The sequence below is a fragment of the Euprymna scolopes genome, chromosome 17 (genome assembly GCF_053919585.1).
Source record: "Euprymna scolopes isolate OS-2025 chromosome 17, ASM5391958v1, whole genome shotgun sequence".
Taxonomy (NCBI): Eukaryota; Metazoa; Mollusca; class Cephalopoda; order Sepiida; family Sepiolidae; genus Euprymna; species Euprymna scolopes.
In genome coordinates, this window is record NC_136498.1 from 111,526,116 (window position 1) to 111,547,913 (window position 21,798).

The following is a 21,798-nucleotide window of genomic DNA, read 5'->3' on the forward strand; positions in this document are numbered from 1 at the left end:
ATTTCGAAAAGTAAATAAAATCTTTGATATTTTGAAATGAGACAAATTCTGCAAATTTATTCATTATGTAACTGATGGACGTGCCATAACCGAAATTCAAAATTAAAACTATCACCTTTGTCAGAAATTTATCTGTTTTCAGATAAATTTGATGTGAAATGAGAGCCCGTAAAAAAAAAATAAAAGGATAAAATGAGTGTGGGATGGGGGGAAGTAAATGAATAAAGTCGAAAGAGGTTTTGTTTTAAAATGAAGAAAAGATTTTATTAACAAAACAGGTTGCAAATTATTCCCTTTGCAGGCGTTCAAGACGAAAAAAAAACAACAAAAAATAACACTTTCATAAAAACAAACAGGTTCATAAATTATAAACGTTGCTTCAACGAACAACTACCATTAATATGTAAAAATTAAGAACGAGTACTTCCAAATAACACATGCAATAAAATTCAATAAAATTTACTCACAAGTTCATTGCCTTTTTTTTTTAAAAGTATCAGCTTAAAGGCTCACAAATTTCTAATTTCTTTCCTTCAAACATGCACGTAAGACTGCTGCGTATATAAAGTTGTAGGGAAGAGTTTGCCTTGTTTTCTTCTTACATGGTTATTATTCCAGAAGGAAAGGCTTGGAATTTTTGTTCACGGCAGGCAATGAAACACACGTTCACTCTCCTGATCGACAAGATTCAAAAAGAAAGATTTTCACGTTGGATTCCAGGAGCTAGCATTGCTTTTTATTCAAAATTAAAAGTAGTTTCATACAAATATCAAAATTAAAAGTAGTTTCATACAAATATCAAAAAGGTACGAATGGAAACTAAAATATATAAACCAGAGTAAAAATATAACAAATATATATATTGCCGTTTTCTTTCTCCGTCTCAATACCACTTTAAAAGTCTCTTGCTGCCACATGTTTATCTCACCTGGTGTGTGTTTCTCTTTCTTTTGACTGCATGCTGGCCACATGCCTTTACTTTACACGTCCATCTCTTTTGACACCAATTTTGTTTCTCTTTTTCCTTTTCCTTTTTGTGCCAAAACTAAGCCTGGTATTAAACGAACACTTTGAAAACTATAAATTATTGTCTTTGCTTATCAGTAGAGATGTATTCATAAATCTAGATTTTTAAACAGATTGTGCACTCCAACTAAATGTAAACACAGAATTTATGTGAAATGTTAAACGGTACCCCCCCCCCCAAAAAAAAATAAGGAAAACATAGAAATGTTTCTGTGAACTGCTTTTGAAAACTTTATTCTTTTTTTTTTTTTTTACTCCACTAAAAAGCATTAAAAACTATGTAACAACATAAAAATCCCCAACCACACCTCTCCTGATTCAGCACTGCTTGATTCCAGTGGCAAGGAGAAGTCCAGGACGGCTGGAAACAATGCCGAGATAAGCGGAGAGCACATACAGCACCTGGAAGTTCCAAATAGTACCTATTTGGTATTGGCCAGGCTCATTGTTGCTCAACTTCAGTGATCTGACAGGAACCGGTATGTCAAATGTTGTATTATATATGTACAGCATAATCATGTTGGCACAGCGGTTCCAGTTAAATCACCAAAGTTAAGCAACATTGAGCCTGGTCAGTGCCAGATGGGTGACCAATTTGGGAATACCAGGCGCTGTATGTAGGAATATGTCGACACTTCCCTGAAGAAATTGCACGGATATAAATGCGACTGGGAACCACTTGTGAATTTCATACTTCCATGGAACTTCCGCCTATGGAAGAAGCCAGTTAAACCCGCATAGTGTAAGTGCCGTTTCCATTCCATCCATTTTATATATTATAGCTTTGGTGTGTTGTCATAGATTTATGATTGACGTCATATTTCAAGACATGAATTCAACCATAAAAATGAAGATAAAAAATAAATTAGTAAATAGATGAGCATCTTTTATTTTTACTTAAATTTTTAAATGAATTCAACCATAAAAATGAAGATAAAAAATAAATTAGTAAATAGATGAGCATCTTTTATTTTTACTTAAATTTTTAAATGAATTCAACCATAAAAATGAAGATAAAAAATAAATTAGTAAATAGATGAGCATCTTTTATTTTTACTTAAATTTTTAAATGAATTCAACCATAAAAATGAAGATAAAAAATAAATTACTAAATAGATGAGCATCTTTTATTTTTACTTAAATTTTTAAATGAATTCAACCATAAAAATGAAGATAAAAATAAATTAGTAAATAGATGAGCATCTTTTATTTTTACTTAAATTTTTAAATGAATTCAACCATAAAAATGAAGATAAAAATAAATTAGTAAATAGATGAGCATCTTTTATTTTTACTTAAATTTTTAAATGAATTTAACCATAAAAATGAAGATAAAAAATAAATTAGTAAATAGATGAGCATCTTTTATTTTTACTTAAATTTTTAAATGAATTCAACCATAAAAATGAAGATAAAAAATAAATTAGTAAATAGATGAGCATCTGTTATTTTTACTTAAATTTTTAAATGAATTCAACCATAAAAATGAAGATAAAAAATAAATTACTAAATAGATGAGCATCTTTTATTTTTACTTAAATTTTTAAATGAATTCAACCATAAAAATGAAGATAAAAAATAAATTAGTAAATAGATGAGCATCTTTTATTTTTACTTAAATTTTTAAATGAATTCAACCATAAAAATGAAGATAAAAATAAATTAGTAAATAGATGAGCATCTTTTATTTTTACTTAAATTTTTAAATGAATTTAACCATAAAAATGAAGATAAAAAATAAATTAGTAAATAGATGAGCATCTTTTATTTTTACTTAAATTTTTAAATGAATTCAACCATAAAAATGAAGATAAAAAATAAATTAGTAAATAGATGAGCATCTGTTATTTTTACTTAAATTTTTAAATGAATTCAACCATAAAAATGAAGATAAAAAATAAATTAGTAAATAGATGAGCATCTGTTATTTTTACTTAAATTTTTAAATGAATTCAACCATAAAAATGAAGATAAAAAATAAATTAGTAAATAGATGAGCATCTTTTATTTTTACTTAAATTTTTAAATGAATTCAACCATAAAAATGAAGATAAAAATAAATTAGTAAATAGATGAGCATCTTTTATTTTTACTTAAATTTTTAAATGAATTTAACCATAAAAATGAAGATAAAAAATAAATTAGTAAATAGATGAGCATCTTTTATTTTTACTTAAATTTTTAAATGAATTCAACCATAAAAATGAAGATAAAAAATAAATTAGTAAATAGATGAGCATCTGTTATTTTTACTTAAATTTTTAAATGAATTCAACCATAAAAATGAAGATAAAAAATAAATTAGTAAATAGATGAGCATCTTTTATTTTTACTTAAATTTTTAAATGAATTCAACCATAAAAATGAAGATAAAAAATAAATTAGTAAATAGATGAGCATCTTTTATTTTTACTTAAATTTTTAAATGAATTCAACCATAAAAATGAAGATAAAAAATAAATTAGTAAATAGATGAGCATCTTTTATTTTTACTTAAATTTTTAAATGAATTCAACCATAAAAATGAAGATAAAAAATAAATTAGTAAATAGATGAGCATCTTTTATTTTTACTTAAATTTTTAAATGAATTCAACCATAAAAATGAAGATAAAAAATAAATTAGTAAATAGATGAGCATCTTTTATTTTTACTTAAATTTTTAAATGAATTCAACCATAAAAATGAAGATAAAAAATAAATTAGTAAATAGATGAGCATCTTTTATTTTTACTTAAATTTTTAAATGAATTCAACCATAAAAATGAAGATAAAAAATAAATTAGTAAATAGATGAGCATCTTTTATTTTTACTTAAATTTTTAAATGAATTCAACCATAAAAATGAAGATAAAAAATAAATTAGTAAATAGATGAGCATCTTTTATTTTTACTTAAATTTTTAAATGAATTCAACCATAAAAATGAAGATAAAAAATAAATTAGTAAATAGATGAGCATCTTTTATTTTTACTTAAATTTTTAAATGAATTCAACCATAAAAATGAAGATAAAAAATAAATTAGTAAATAGATGAGCATCTTTTATTTTTACTTAAATTTTTAAATGAATTCAACCATAAAAATGAAGATAAAAAATAAATTAGTAAATAGATGAGCATCTTTTATTTTTACTTAAATTTTTAAATGAATTCAACCATAAAAATGAAGATAAAAAATAAATTAGTAAATAGATGAGCATCTTTTATTTTTACTTAAATTTTTAAATGAATTCAACCATAAAAATGAAGATAAAAAATAAATTAGTAAATAGATGAGCATCTTTTATTTTTACTTAAATTTTTAAATGAATTCAACCATAAAAATGAAGATAAAAAATAAATTAGTAAATAGATGAGCATCTTTTATTTTTACTTAAATTTTTAAATGAATTTAACCATAAAAATGAAGATAAAAAATAAATTAGTAAATAGATGAGCATCTTTTATTTTTACTTAAATTTTTAAATGAATTTAACCATAAAAATGAAGATAAAAAATAAATTAGTAAATAGATGAGCATCTTTTATTTTTACTTAAATTTTTAAATGAATTCAACCATAAAAATGAAGATAAAAAATAAATTAGTAAATAGATGAGCATCTTTTATTTTTACTTAAATTTTTAAATGAATTCAACCATAAAAATGAAGATAAATAAATAAAATAGTAAATAGATGAGCATCTTTTATTTTTACTTAAATTTTTAAATGAATTCAACCATAAAAATGAAGATAAAAAATAAATTAGTAAATAGATGAGCATCTTTTATTTTTACTTAAATTTTTAAATGAATTCAACCATAAAAATGAAGATAAATAAATAAAATAGTAAATAGATGAGCATCTTTTTTTTTTACTTAAATTTTTAAATGAATTCAACCATAAAAATGAAGATAAAAAATAAATTAGTAAATAGATGAGCATCTTTTATTTTTACTTAAATTTTTAAATGAATTCAACCATAAAAATGAAGATAAAAAATAAATTAGTAAATAGATGAGCATCTTTTATTTTTACTTAAATTTTTAAATGAATTCAACCATAAAAATGAAGATAAAAAATAAATTAGTAAATAGATGAGCATCTTTTATTTTTACTTAAATTTTTAAATGAATTCAACCATAAAAATGAAGATAAAAAATAAAATAGTAAATAGATGAGCATCTTTTATTTTTACTTAAATTTTTAAATGAATTCAACCATAAAAATGAAGATAAAAAATAAATTAGTAAATAGATGAGCATCTTTTATTTTTACTTAAATTTTTAAATGAATTCAACCATAAAAATGAAGATAAAAAATAAATTAGTAAATAGATGAGCATCTTTTATTTTTACTTAAATTTTTAAATGAATTCAACCATAAAAATGAAGATAAAAAATAAATTAGTAAATAGATGAGCATCTTTTATTTTTACTTAAATTTTTAAATGAATTCAACCATAAAAATGAAGATAAAAAATAAATTAGTAAATAGATGAGCATCTTTTATTTTTACTTAAATTTTTAAATGAATTCAACCATAAAAATGAAGATAAAAAATAAATTAGTAAATAGATGAGCATCTTTTATTTTTACTTAAATTTTTAAATGAATTCAACCATAAAAATGAAGATAAAAAATAAATTAGTAAATAGATGAGCATCTTTTATTTTTACTTAAATTTTTAAATGAATTCAACCATAAAAATGAAGATAAAAAATAAATTAGTAAATAGATGAGCATCTTTTATTTTTACTTAAATTTTTAAATGAATTCAACCATAAAAATGAAGATAAAAAATAAATTAGTAAATAGATGAGCATCTTTTATTTTTACTTAAATTTTTAAATGAATTCAACCATAAAAATGAAGATAAAAAATAAATTACTAAATAGATGAACATCTTTTATTTTTACTTAAATTTTTAAATGAATTCAACCATAAAAATGAAGATAAAAAATAAAATAGTAAATAGATGAGCATCTTTTATTTTTACTTAAATTTTTAAATGAATTCAACCATAAAAATGAAGATAAAAAATAAATTAGTAAATAGATGAGCATCTTTTATTTTTACTTAAATTTTTAAATGAATTCAACCATAAAAATGAAGATAAAAAATAAATTAGTAAATAGATGAGCATCTTTTATTTTTACTTAAATTTTTAAATGAATTCAACCATAAAAATGAAGATAAAAAATAAATTAGTAAATAGATGAGCATCTTTTATTTTTACTTAAATTTTTAAATGAATTCAACCATAAAAATGAAGATAAAAAATAAAATAGTAAATAGATGAGCATCTTTTATTTTTACTTAAATTTTTAAATGAATTCAACCATAAAAATGAAGATAAAAAATAAATTAGTAAATAGATGAGCATCTTTTATTTTTACTTAAATTTTTAAATGAATTCAACCATAAAAATGAAGATAAAAAATAAATTAGTAAATAGATGAGCATCTTTTATTTTTACTTAAATTTTTAAATGAATTCAACCATAAAAATGAAGATAAAAAATAAATTAGTAAATAGATGAGCATCTTTTATTTTTACTTAAATTTTTAAATGAATTCAACCATAAAAATGAAGATAAAAAATAAATTAGTAAATAGATGAGCATCTTTTATTTTTACTTAAATTTTTAAATGAATTCAACCATAAAAATGAAGATAAAAAATAAATTAGTAAATAGATGAGCATCTTTTATTTTTACTTAAATTTTTAAATGAATTCAACCATAAAAATGAAGATAAAAAATAAATTAGTAAATAGATGAGCATCTTTTATTTTTACTTAAATTTTTAAATGAATTCAACCATAAAAATGAAGATAAAAAATAAATTAGTAAATAGATGAGCATCTTTTATTTTTACTTAAATTTTTAAATGAATTCAACCATAAAAATGAAGATAAAAAATAAATTAGTAAATAGATGAGCATCTTTTATTTTTACTTAAATTTTTAAATGAATTCAACCATAAAAATGAAGATAAAAAATAAATTAGTAAATAGATGAGCATCTTTTATTTTTACTTAAATTTTTAAATGAATTCAACCATAAAAATGAAGATAAAAAATAAATTAGTAAATAGATGAGCATCTTTTATTTTTACTTAAATTTTTAAATGAATTCAACCATAAAAATGAAGATAAAAAATAAATTAGTAAATAGATGAGCATCTTTTATTTTTACTTAAATTTTTAAATGAATTCAACCATAAAAATGAAGATAAAAAATAAATTAGTAAATAGATGAGCATCTTTTATTTTTACTTAAATTTTTAAATGAATTCAACCATAAAAATGAAGATAAAAAATAAATTAGTAAATAGATGAGCATCTTTTATTTTTACTTAAATTTTTAAATGAATTCAACCATAAAAATGAAGATAAAAAATAAATTAGTAAATAGATGAGCATCTTTTATTTTTACTTAAATTTTTAAATGAATTCAACCATAAAAATGAAGATAAAAAATAAAATAGTAAATAGATGAGCATCTTTTATTTTTACTTAAATTTTTAAATGAATTCAACCATAAAAATGAAGATAAAAAATAAATTAGTAAATAGATGAGCATCTTTTATTTTTACTTAAATTTTTAAATGAATTCAACCATAAAAATGAAGATAAAAAATAAATTAGTAAATAGATGAGCATCTTTTATTTTTACTTAAATTTTTAAATGAATTCAACCATAAAAATGAAGATAAAAAATAAATTAGTAAATAGATGAGCATCTTTTATTTTTACTTAAATTTTTAAATGAATTCAACCATAAAAATGAAGATAAAAAATAAATTACTAAATAGATGAGCATCTTTTATTTTTACTTAAATTTTTAAATGAATTCAACCATAAAAATGAAGATAAAAAATAAATTAGTAAATAGATGAGCATCTTTTATTTTTACTTAAATTTTTAAATGAATTCAACCATAAAAATGAAGATAAAAAATAAATTAGTAAATAGATGAGCATCTTTTATTTTTACTTAAATTTTTAAATGAATTCAACCATAAAAATGAAGATAAAAAATAAATTAGTAAATAGATGAGCATCTTTTATTTTTACTTAAATTTTTAAATGAATTCAACCATAAAAATGAAGATAAAAAATAAATTAGTAAATAGATGAGCATCTTTTATTTTTACTTAAATTTTTAAATGAATTCAACCATAAAAATGAAGATAAAAAATAAATTAGTAAATAGATGAGCATCTTTTATTTTTACTTAAATTTTTAAATGAATTCAACCATAAAAATGAAGATAAAAAATAAATTAGTAAATAGATGAGCATCTTTTATTTTTACTTAAATTTTTAAATGAATTCAACCATAAAAATGAAGATAAAAAATAAATTAGTAAATAGATGAGCATCTTTTATTTTTACTTAAATTTTTAAATGAATTCAACCATAAAAATGAAGATAAAAAATAAATTAGTAAATAGATGAGCATCTTTTATTTTTACTTAAATTTTTAAATGAATTCAACCATAAAAATGAAGATAAAAAATAAATTACTAAATAGATGAGCATCTTTTATTTTTACTTAAATTTTTAAATGAATTCAACCATAAAAATGAAGATAAAAAATAAATTAGTAAATAGATGAGCATCTTTTATTTTTACTTAAATTTTTAAATGAATTCAACCATAAAAATGAAGATAAAAAATAAATTAGTAAATAGATGAGCATCTTTTATTTTTACTTAAATTTTTAAATGAATTCAACCATAAAAATGAAGATAAAAAATAAATTAGTAAATAGATGAGCATCTTTTATTTTTACTTAAATTTTTAAATGAATTCAACCATAAAAATGAAGATAAAAAATAAATTAGTAAATAGATGAGCATCTTTTATTTTTACTTAAATTTTTAAATGAATTCAACCATAAAAATGAAGATAAAAAATAAAATAGTAAATAGATGAGCATCTTTTATTTTTACTTAAATTTTTAAATGAATTCAACCATAAAAATGAAGATAAAAAATAAATTAGTAAATAGATGAGCATCTTTTATTTTTACTTAAATTTTTAAATGAATTCAACCATAAAAATGAAGATAAAAAATAAATTAGTAAATAGATGAGCATCTTTTATTTTTACTTAAATTTTTAAATGAATTCAACCATAAAAATGAAGATAAAAAATAAATTAGTAAATAGATGAGCATCTTTTATTTTTACTTAAATTTTTAAATGAATTCAACCATAAAAATGAAGATAAAAAATAAATTACTAAATAGATGAGCATCTTTTATTTTTACTTAAATTTTTAAATGAATTCAACCATAAAAATGAAGATAAAAAATAAAATAGTAAATAGATGAGCATCTTTTATTTTTACTTAAATTTTTAAATGAATTCAACCATAAAAATGAAGATAAAAAATAAAATAGTAAATAGATGAGCATCTTTTATTTTTACTTAAATTTTTAAATGAATTCAACCATAAAAATGAAGATAAAAAATAAATTAGTAAATAGATGAGCATCTTTTATTTTTACTTAAATTTTTAAATGAATTCAACCATAAAAATGAAGATAAAAAATAAATTAGTAAATAGATGAGCATCTTTTATTTTTACTTAAATTTTTAAATGAATTCAACCATAAAAATGAAGATAAAAAATAAATTAGTAAATAGATGAGCATCTTTTATTTTTACTTAAATTTTTAAATGAATTCAACCATAAAAATGAAGATAAAAAATAAATTAGTAAATAGATGAGCATCTTTTATTTTTACTTAAATTTTTAAATGAATTCAACCATAAAAATGAAGATAAAAAATAAATTAGTAAATAGATGAGCATCTTTTATTTTTACTTAAATTTTTAAATGAATTCAACCATAAAAATGAAGATAAAAAATAAATTAGTAAATAGATGAGCATCTTTTATTTTTACTTAAATTTTTAAATGAATTCAACCATAAAAATGAAGATAAAAAATAAATTAGTAAATAGATGAGCATCTTTTATTTTTACTTAAATTTTTAAATGAATTCAACCATAAAAATGAAGATAAAAAATAAATTACTAAATAGATGAGCATCTTTTATTTTTACTTAAATTTTTAAATGAATTCAACCATAAAAATGAAGATAAAAAATAAATTAGTAAATAGATAAGCATCTTTTATTTTTACTTAAATTTTTAAATGAATTCAACCATAAAAATGAAGATAAAAAATAAATTAGTAAATAGATGAGCATCTTTTATTTTTACTTAAATTTTTAAATGAATTCAACCATAAAAATGAAGATAAAAAATAAATTAGTAAATAGATGAGCATCTTTTATTTTTACTTAAATTTTTAAATGAATTCAACCATAAAAATGAAGATAAAAAATAAATTAGTAAATAGATGAGCATCTTTTATTTTTACTTAAATTTTTAAATGAATTCAACCATAAAAATGAAGATAAAAAATAAATTAGTAAATAGATGAGCATCTTTTATTTTTACTTAAATTTTTAAATGAATTCAACCATAAAAATGAAGATAAAAAATAAATTACTAAATAGATGAGCATCTGTTATTTTTACTTAAATTTTTAAATGAATTCAACCATAAAAATGAAGATAAAAAATAAATTACTAAATAGATGAGCATCTTTTATTTTTACTTAAATTTTTAAATGAATTCAACCATAAAAATGAAGATAAATAAATAAATTAGTAAATAGATGAGCATCTGTTATTTTTACTTAAATTTTTAAATGAATTCAACCATAAAAATGAAGATAAAAAATAAATTACTAAATAGATGAGCATCTTTTATTTTTACTTAAATTTTTAAATGAATTCAACCATAAAAATGAAGATAAAAAATAAATTACTAAATAGATGAGCATCTTTTATTTTTACTTAAATTTTTAAATGAATTCAACCATAAAAATGAAGATAAAAATAAATTAGTAAATAGATGAGCATCTTTTATTTTTACTTAAATTTTTAAATGAATTCAACCATAAAAATGAAGATAAAAATAAATTAGTAAATAGATGAGCATCTTTTATTTTTACTTAAATTTTTAAATGAATTCAACCATAAAAATGAAGATAAAAAATAAATTAGTAAATAGATGAGCATCTTTTATTTTTACTTAAATTTTTAAATGAATTCAACCATAAAAATGAAGATAAAAATAAATTAGTAAATAGATGAGCATCTTTTATTTTTACTTAAATTTTTAAATGAATTCAACCATAAAAATGAAGATAAAAAATAAATTAGTAAATAGATGAGCATCTTTTATTTTTACTTAAATTTTTAAATGAATTCAACCATAAAAATGAAGATAAAAATAAATTAGTAAATAGATGAGCATCTGTTATTTTTACTTAAATTTTTAAATGAATTCAACCATAAAAATGAAGATAAAAAATAAATTAGTAAATAGATGAGCATCTTTTATTTTTACTTAAATTTTTAAATGAATTCAACCATAAAAATGAAGATAAAAAATAAATTACTAAATAGATGAGCATCTTTTATTTTTACTTAAATTTTTAAATGAATTGAACCATAAAAATGAAGATAAAAAATACATTACTAAATAGATGAGCATCTTTTATTTTTACTTAAATTTTTAAATGAATTCAACCATAAAAATGAAGATAAAAATAAATTAGTAAATAGATGAGCATCTTTTATTTTTACTTAAATTTTTAAATGAATTCAACCATAAAAATGAAGATAAAAATAAATTAGTAAATAGATGAGCATCTTTTATTTTTACTTAAATTTTTAAATGAATTCAACCATAAAAATGAAGATAAAAATAAATTAGTAAATAGATGAGCATCTTTTATTTTTACTTAAATTTTTAAATGAATTCAACCATAAAAATGAAGATAAAAAATAAATTAGTAAATAGATGAGCATCTTTTATTTTTACTTAAATTTTTAAATGAATTCAACCATAAAAATGAAGATAAAAATAAATTAGTAAATAGATGAGCATCTTTTATTTTTACTTAAATTTTTAAATGAATTCAACCATAAAAATGAAGATAAAAAATAAATTAGTAAATAGATGAGCATCTTTTATTTTTACTTAAATTTTTAAATGAATTCAACCATAAAAATGAAGATAAAAATAAATTAGTAAATAGATGAGCATCTTTTATTTTTACTTAAATTTTTAAATGAATTCAACCATAAAAATGAAGATAAAAAATAAATTACTAAATAGATGAGCATCTTTTATTTTTACTTAAATTTTTAAATGAATTCAACCATAAAAATGAAGATAAAAATAAATTAGTAAATAGATGAGCATCTTTTATTTTTACTTAAATTTTTAAATGAATTCAACCATAAAAATGAAGATAAATAAATAAAATAGTAAATAGATGAGCATCTTTTATTTTTACTTAAATTTTTAAATGAATTCAACCATAAAAATGAAGATAAAAATAAATTAGTAAATAGATGAGCATCTTTTATTTTTACTTAAATTTTTAAATGAATTCAACCATAAAAATGAAGATAAAAATAAATTAGTAAATAGATGAGCATCTTTTATTTTTACTTAAATTTTTAAATGAATTCAACCATAAAAATGAAGATAAAAAATAAAATAGTAAATAGATGAGCATCTTTTATTTTTACTTAAATTTTTAAATGAATTCAACCATAAAAATGAAGATAAAAATAAATTAGTAAATAGATGAGCATCTTTTATTTTTACTTAAATTTTTAAATGAATTCAACCATAAAAATGAAGATAAAAAATAAATTAGTAAATAGATGAGCATCTTTTATTTTTACTTAAATTTTTAAATGAATTCAACCATAAAAATGAAGATAATAAATAAAATAGTAAATAGATGAGCATCTTTTATTTTTACTTAAATTTTTAAATGAATTCAACCATAAAAATGAAGATAAATAAATAAAATAGTAAATAGATGAGCATCTTTTATTTTTACTTAAATTTTTAAATGAATTCAACCATAAAAATGAAGATAAATAAATAAAATAGTAAATAGATGAGCATCTTTTATTTTTACTTAAATTTTTAAATGAATTCAACCATAAAAATGAAGATAATAAATAAAATAGTAAATAGATGAGCATCTTTTATTTTTACTTAAATTTTTAAATGAATTCAACCATAAAAATGAAGATAAATAAATAAAATAGTAAATAGATGAGCATCTTTTATTTTTACTTAAATTTTTAAATGAATTCAACCATAAAAATGAAGATAAAAAATAAATTAGTAAATAGATGAGCATCTTTTATTTTTACTTAAATTTTTAAATGAATTCAACCATAAAAATGAAGATAAATAAATAAAATAGTAAATAGATGAGCATCTTTTATTTTTACTTAAATTTTTAAATGAATTCAACCATAAAAATGAAGATAAAAAATAAATTAGTAAATAGATGAGCATCTTTTATTTTTACTTAAATTTTTAAATGAATTCAACCATAAAAATGAAGATAAAAAATAAATTAGTAAATAGATGAGCATCTTTTATTTTTACTTAAATTTTTAAATGAATTCAACCATAAAAATGAAGATAAAAAATAAATTAGTAAATAGATGAGCATCTTTTATTTTTACTTAAATTTTTAAATGAATTCAACCATAAAAATGAAGATAAAAAATAAATTAGTAAATAGATGAGCATCTTTTATTTTTACTTAAATTTTTAAATGAATTCAACCATAAAAATGAAGATAAAAAATAAAATAGTAAATAGATGAGCATCTTTTATTTTTACTTAAATTTTTAAATGAATTCAACCATAAAAATGAAGATAAAAAATAAATTAGTAAATAGATGAGCATCTTTTATTTTTACTTAAATTTTTAAATGAATTCAACCATAAAAATGAAGATAAAAAATAAATTAGTAAATAGATGAGCATCTTTTATTTTTACTTAAATTTTTAAATGAATTCAACCATAAAAATGAAGATAAAAAATAAATTAGTAAATAGATGAGCATCTTTTATTTTTACTTAAATTTTTAAATGAATTCAACCATAAAAATGAAGATAAAAAATAAAATAGTAAATAGATGAGCATCTTTTATTTTTACTTAAATTTTTAAATGAATTCAACCATAAAAATGAAGATAAAAAATAAATTAGTAAATAGATGAGCATCTTTTATTTTTACTTAAATTTTTAAATGAATTCAACCATAAAAATGAAGATAAAAAATAAATTAGTAAATAGATGAGCATCTTTTATTTTTACTTAAATTTTTAAATGAATTCAACCATAAAAATGAAGATAAAAAATAAATTAGTAAATAGATGAGCATCTTTTATTTTTACTTAAATTTTTAAATGAATTCAACCATAAAAATGAAGATAAAAAATAAATTACTAAATAGATGAGCATCTTTTATTTTTACTTAAATTTTTAAATGAATTCAACCATAAAAATGAAGATAAAAAATAAATTACTAAATAGATGAGCATCTTTTATTTTTACTTAAATTTTTAAATGAATTCAACCATAAAAATGAAGATAAATAAATAAAATAGTAAATAGATGAGCATCTTTTATTTTTACTTAAATTTTTAAATGAATTCAACCATAAAAATGAAGATAATAAATAAAATAGTAAATAGATGAGCATCTTTTATTTTTACTTAAATTTTTAAATGAATTCAACCATAAAAATGAAGATAAATAAATAAAATAGTAAATAGATGAGCATCTTTTATTTTTACTTAAATTTTTAAATGAATTCAACCATAAAAATGAAGATAAAAAATAAATTAGTAAATAGATGAGCATCTTTTATTTTTACTTAAATTTTTAAATGAATTCAACCATAAAAATGAAGATAAATAAATAAAATAGTAAATAGATGAGCATCTTTTATTTTTACTTAAATTTTTAAATGAATTCAACCATAAAAATGAAGATAAAAAATAAATTAGTAAATAGATGAGCATCTTTTATTTTTACTTAAATTTTTAAATGAATTCAACCATAAAAATGAAGATAAAAAATAAATTAGTAAATAGATGAGCATCTTTTATTTTTACTTAAATTTTTAAATGAATTCAACCATAAAAATGAAGATAAAAAATAAATTAGTAAATAGATGAGCATCTTTTATTTTTACTTAAATTTTTAAATGAATTCAACCATAAAAATGAAGATAAAAAATAAATTAGTAAATAGATGAGCATCTTTTATTTTTACTTAAATTTTTAAATGAATTCAACCATAAAAATGAAGATAAAAAATAAAATAGTAAATAGATGAGCATCTTTTATTTTTACTTAAATTTTTAAATGAATTCAACCATAAAAATGAAGATAAAAAATAAATTAGTAAATAGATGAGCATCTTTTATTTTTACTTAAATTTTTAAATGAATTCAACCATAAAAATGAAGATAAAAAATAAATTAGTAAATAGATGAGCATCTTTTATTTTTACTTAAATTTTTAAATGAATTCAACCATAAAAATGAAGATAAAAAATAAATTAGTAAATAGATGAGCATCTTTTATTTTTACTTAAATTTTTAAATGAATTCAACCATAAAAATGAAGATAAAAAATAAAATAGTAAATAGATGAGCATCTTTTATTTTTACTTAAATTTTTAAATGAATTCAACCATAAAAATGAAGATAAAAAATAAATTAGTAAATAGATGAGCATCTTTTATTTTTACTTAAATTTTTAAATGAATTCAACCATAAAAATGAAGATAAAAAATAAATTAGTAAATAGATGAGCATCTTTTATTTTTACTTAAATTTTTAAATGAATTCAACCATAAAAATGAAGATAAAAAATAAATTAGTAAATAGATGAGCATCTTTTATTTTTACTTAAATTTTTAAATGAATTCAACCATAAAAATGAAGATAAAAAATAAATTACTAAATAGATGAGCATCTTTTATTTTTACTTAAATTTTTAAATGAATTCAACCATAAAAATGAAGATAAAAAATAAAATAGTAAATAGATGAGCATCTTTTATTTTTACTTAAATTTTTAAATGAATTCAACCATAAAAATGAAGATAAAAAATAAAATAGTAAATAGATGAGCATCTTTTATTTTTACTTAAATTTTTAAATGAATTCAACCATAAAAATGAAGATAAAAAATAAATTAGTAAATAGATGAGCATCTTTTATTTTTACTTAAATTTTTAAATGAATTCAACCATAAAAATGAAGATAAAAAATAAATTAGTAAATAGATGAGCATCTTTTATTTTTACTTAAATTTTTAAATGAATTCAACCATAAAAATGAAGATAAAAAATAAATTAGTAAATAGATGAGCATCTTTTATTTTTACTTAAATTTTTAAATGAATTCAACCATAAAAATGAAGATAAAAAATAAATTAGTAAATAGATGAGCATCTTTTATTTTTACTTAAATTTTTAAATGAATTCAACCATAAAAATGAAGATAAAAATAAATTAGTAAATAGATGAGCATCTTTTATTTTTACTTAAATTTTTAAATGAATTCAACCATAAAAATGAAGATAAAAAATAAATTAGTAAATAGATGAGCATCTTTTATTTTTACTTAAATTTTTAAATGAATTCAACCATAAAAATGAAGATAAAAAATAAATTAGTAAATAGATGAGCATCTTTTATTTTTACTTAAATTTTTAAATGAATTCAACCATAAAAATGAAGATAAAAAATAAATTACTAAATAGATGAGCATCTTTTATTTTTACTTAAATTTTTAAATGAATTCAACCATAAAAATGAAGATAAAAAATAAATTAGTAAATAGATAAGCATCTTTTATTTTTACTTAAATTTTTAAATGAATTCAACCATAAAAATGAAGATAAAAAATAAATTAGTAAATAGATGAGCATCTTTTATTTTTACTTAAATTTTTAAATGAATTCAACCATAAAAATGAAGATAAAAAATAAATTAGTAAATAGATGAGCATCTTTTATTTTTACTTAAATTTTTAAATGAATTCAACCATAAAAATGAAGATAAAAAATAAATTAGTAAATAGATGAGCATCTTTTATTTTTACTTAAATTTTTAAATGAATTCAACCATAAAAATGAAGATAAAAAATAAATTACTAAATAGATGAGCATCTGTTATTTTTACTTAAATTTTTAAATGAATTCAACCATAAAAATGAAGATAAAAAATAAATTACTAAATAGATGAGCATCTTTTATTTTTACTTAAATTTTTAAATGAATTCAACCATAAAAATGAAGATAAATAAATAAATTAGTAAATAGATGAGCATCTGTTATTTTTACTTAAATTTTTAAATGAATTCAACCATAAAAATGAAGATAAAAAATAAATTACTAAATAGATGAGCATCTTTTATTTTTACTTAAATTTTTAAATGAATTCAACCATAAAAATGAAGATAAAAAATAAATTACTAAATAGATGAGCATCTTTTATTTTTACTTAAATTTTTAAATGAATTCAACCATAAAAATGAAGATAAAAATAAATTAGTAAATAGATGAGCATCTTTTATTTTTACTTAAATTTTTAAATGAATTCAACCATAAAAATGAAGATAAAAAATAAATTACTAAATAGATGAGCATCTTTTATTTTTACTTAAATTTTTAAATGAATTCAACCATAAAAATGAAGATAAAAAATAAATTAGTAAATAGATGAGCATCTTTTATTTTTACTTAAATTTTTAAATGAATTCAACCATAAAAATGAAGATAAAAATAAATTAGTAAATAGATGAGCATCTTTTATTTTTACTTAAATTTTTAAATGAATTCAACCATAAAAATGAAGATAAAAAATAAATTAGTAAATAGATGAGCATCTTTTATTTTTACTTAAATTTTTAAATGAATTCAACCATAAAAATGAAGATAAAAATAAATTAGTAAATAGATGAGCATCTGTTATTTTTACTTAAATTTTTAAATGAATTCAACCATAAAAATGAAGATAAAAAATAAATTAGTAAATAGATGAGCATCTTTTATTTTTACTTAAATTTTTAAATGAATTCAACCATAAAAATGAAGATAAAAAATAAATTACTAAATAGATGAGCATCTTTTATTTTTACTTAAATTTTTAAATGAATTGAACCATAAAAATGAAGATAAAAAATACATTACTAAATAGATGAGCATCTTTTATTTTTACTTAAATTTTTAAATGAATTCAACCATAAAAATGAAGATAAAAATAAATTAGTAAATAGATGAGCATCTTTTATTTTTACTTAAATTTTTAAATGAATTCAACCATAAAAATGAAGATAAAAATAAATTAGTAAATAGATGAGCATCTTTTATTTTTACTTAAATTTTTAAATGAATTCAACCATAAAAATGAAGATAAAAATAAATTAGTAAATAGATGAGCATCTTTTATTTTTACTTAAATTTTTAAATGAATTCAACCATAAAAATGAAGATAAAAAATAAATTAGTAAATAGATGAGCATCTTTTATTTTTACTTAAATTTTTAAATGAATTCAACCATAAAAATGAAGATAAAAATAAATTAGTAAATAGATGAGCATCTTTTATTTTTACTTAAATTTTTAAATGAATTCAACCATAAAAATGAAGATAAAAAATAAATTAGTAAATAGATGAGCATCTTTTATTTTTACTTAAATTTTTAAATGAATTCAACCATAAAAATGAAGATAAAAATAAATTAGTAAATAGATGAGCATCTTTTATTTTTACTTAAATTTTTAAATGAATTCAACCATAAAAATGAAGATAAATAAATAAAATAGTAAATAGATGAGCATCTTTTATTTTTACTTAAATTTTTAAATGAATTCAACCATAAAAATGAAGATAAAAATAAATTAGTAAATAGATGAGCATCTTTTATTTTTACTTAAATTTTTAAATGAATTCAACCATAAAAATGAAGATAAAAATAAATTAGTAAATAGATGAGCATCTTTTATTTTTACTTAAATTTTTAAATGAATTCAACCATAAAAATGAAGATAAAAAATAAAATAGTAAATAGATGAGCATCTTTTATTTTTACTTAAATTTTTAAATGAATTCAACCATAAAAATGAAGATAAAAATAAATTAGTAAATAGATGAGCATCTTTTATTTTTACTTAAATTTTTAAATGAATTCAACCATAAAAATGAAGATAAAAAATAAATTAGTAAATAGATGAGCATCTTTTATTTTTACTTAAATTTTTAAATGAATTCAACCATAAAAATGAAGATAATAAATAAAATAGTAAATAGATGAGCATCTTTTATTTTTACTTAAATTTTTAAATGAATTCAACCATAAAAATGAAGATAAATAAATAAAATAGTAAATAGATGAGCATCTTTTATTTTTACTTAAATTTTTAAATGAATTCAACCATAAAAATGAAGATAAATAAATAAAATAGTAAATAGATGAGCATCTTTTATTTTTACTTAAATTTTTAAATGAATTCAACCATAAAAATGAAGATAATAAATAAAATAGTAAATAGATGAGCATCTTTTATTTTTACTTAAATTTTTAAATGAATTCAACCATAAAAATGAAGATAAATAAATAAAATAGTAAATAGATGAGCATCTTTTATTTTTACTTAAATTTTTAAATGAATTCAACCATAAAAATGAAGATAAAAAATAAATTAGTAAATAGATGAGCATCTTTTATTTTTACTTAAATTTTTAAATGAATTCAACCATAAAAATGAAGATAATAAATAAAATAGTAAATAGATGAGCATCTTTTATTTTTACTTAAATTTTTAAATGAATTCAACCATAAAAATGAAGATAAATAAATAAAATAGTAAATAGATGAGCATCTTTTATTTTTACTTAAATTTTTAAATGAATTCAACCATAAAAATGAAGATAATAAATAAAATAGTAAATAGATGAGCATCTTTTATTTTTACTTAAATTTTTAAATGAATTCAACCATAAAAATGAAGATAAAAATAAATTAGTAAATAGATGAGCATCTTTTATTTTTACTTAAATTTTTAAATGAATTCAACCATAAAAATGAAGATAAAAAATAAATTAGTAAATAGATGAGCATCTTTTATTTTTACTTAAATTTTTAAATGAATTCAACCATAAAAATGAAGATAAAAAATAAATTAGTAAATAGATGAGCATCTTTTATTTTTACTTAAATTTTTAAATGAATTCAACCATAAAAATGAAGATAAAAAATAAATTAGTAAATAGATGAGCATCTTTTATTTTTACTTAAACTTTTAAATGAATTCAACCATAAAAATGAAGATAAAAAATAAATTAGTAAATAGATGAGCATCTTTTATTTTTACTTAATTTTTTAAATGAATTCAACCATAAAAATGAAGATAAAAAATAAATTAGTAAATAGATGAGCATCTTTTATTTTTACTTAAATTTTTATCAAAAAAAAACCAAAGACTACTTACAACTTTTCCCTTTGAGAGCAGTCAAACCCTTTTCGGCAGCCTTGCCCCTAAGTAATTCATCTTTTATCTGGTTCAGTACTATATATTTGATGCCAGCAACATGCAAGGATGTCTTTGGGGTTCCCGTCAGGGAAGCAACAATCTCTTGTACCTCTTTTGGAGTAACCTGTGAAGAGAGAATCAGAGAAATATTTAATTAATAAATTGCTTTGATTTAGTTGCATAAAAAACGTTATGGTACTAACTGTCGCGACCCGGTGTTACCCAGGATTCTTTTTGCTTTCATTTTTATTTAAACTTACTTTTTATTTTTATATTTTTATTAATTTTTTTATTTGAGTAGAGAAGGGGTACCAAATTATTTTTCAAGTAGGATTTTGAAAATAAAATTTAATTAAACAGTATCTTTTAATCATTGGATTAATTGATTCAAATTGTTATATAATTGTTGAAGAGAGTGCGCATTCGGCATTGCCTATTTTGAAAGGACTGTGGACTCAGTTTCACCAAAGTTGAAAGGGCTGTGCTAAGCACACAGCATCACTAATGTTGAGTAGAACATGCACTCGGCGTCACCAATGTTGAAAAGTCTACACAGTCAGCATCACTAATGTTGAAAGGGCCGCACACTCAGCTTCATCAATGTTGAATGGGCTACGTAGTTTGCATCACCAATGTTGAACAGGCCACGCAGTCAGTATCACAAATTTTGCAAGGACCATCCACTCTTCTTCACTCATGTTGAAAGGACCGAGTACTCTGTATCTGCATGTTGTCTTATTAAATGCTAATACTATTGTTTTTTTTTTCTTTTTGTATTATTGGAGTTATGCTCAGCATGCTAATTCAACCCTACCAAAAAGTTGAGATTCTACTTTTTATAGGCAACTAGCAGGGGTACCCGGCGTTGCCCGGGTGTTTGGACGTGCGTGTTGGAGGGAGGGGGTGGGGTAGGTTAAAACAACCCCGTTAAAAAAAAAAAAAAAAAAAAAAAAAAAAATGTTGGCCGGTTGTTTGGAGGTGTAAAAGAAAAAAAAAAAAAATAGTTTTAGTATAAAGGTAGGCTTGAACCCTGAACCTTTGACGCGGAGGTGGAAAGGAAATGGGGGAAAAAAACCCTGCACCCTAACCATCTCGACCACAGGAACAGATGAATTGATAAGTGTGTTAAGTTGACGTTTATAAACTGAAATTAGCAGGTGCGACAACGTCAAGTTGCATGATGTTTTACCTAGTTTTGCGCTGGAAGCCAGTTTCTGTTTTCCCCGCTATGCGGCGATCAAAAAATATCTCGAAAATAGCTTATAAAAGTCGGGTAAATTAAAGCGAAGGAAAAAAAAAAAAAACAAAAAAAAATCTAACGTAAGACAA

The 21,798-nt window shown here is 19.2% G+C and overlaps 1 protein-coding gene across 1 annotated transcript in view; it reads right to left on the reverse strand.

Annotated features, from left to right (window-relative positions):
• Positions 1–21,798, reverse strand: part of LOC145296885 (uncharacterized) — an 87,608-nt gene that overhangs the window by 22,112 nt on the left and 43,698 nt on the right. The window contains exon 2 of the mRNA XM_080143031.1: positions 20,428–20,593. Coding sequence (XP_079999157.1) covers positions 20,428–20,593 — 166 coding nt within the window. The remainder of the gene's footprint in view (positions 1–20,427; positions 20,594–21,798) is intronic.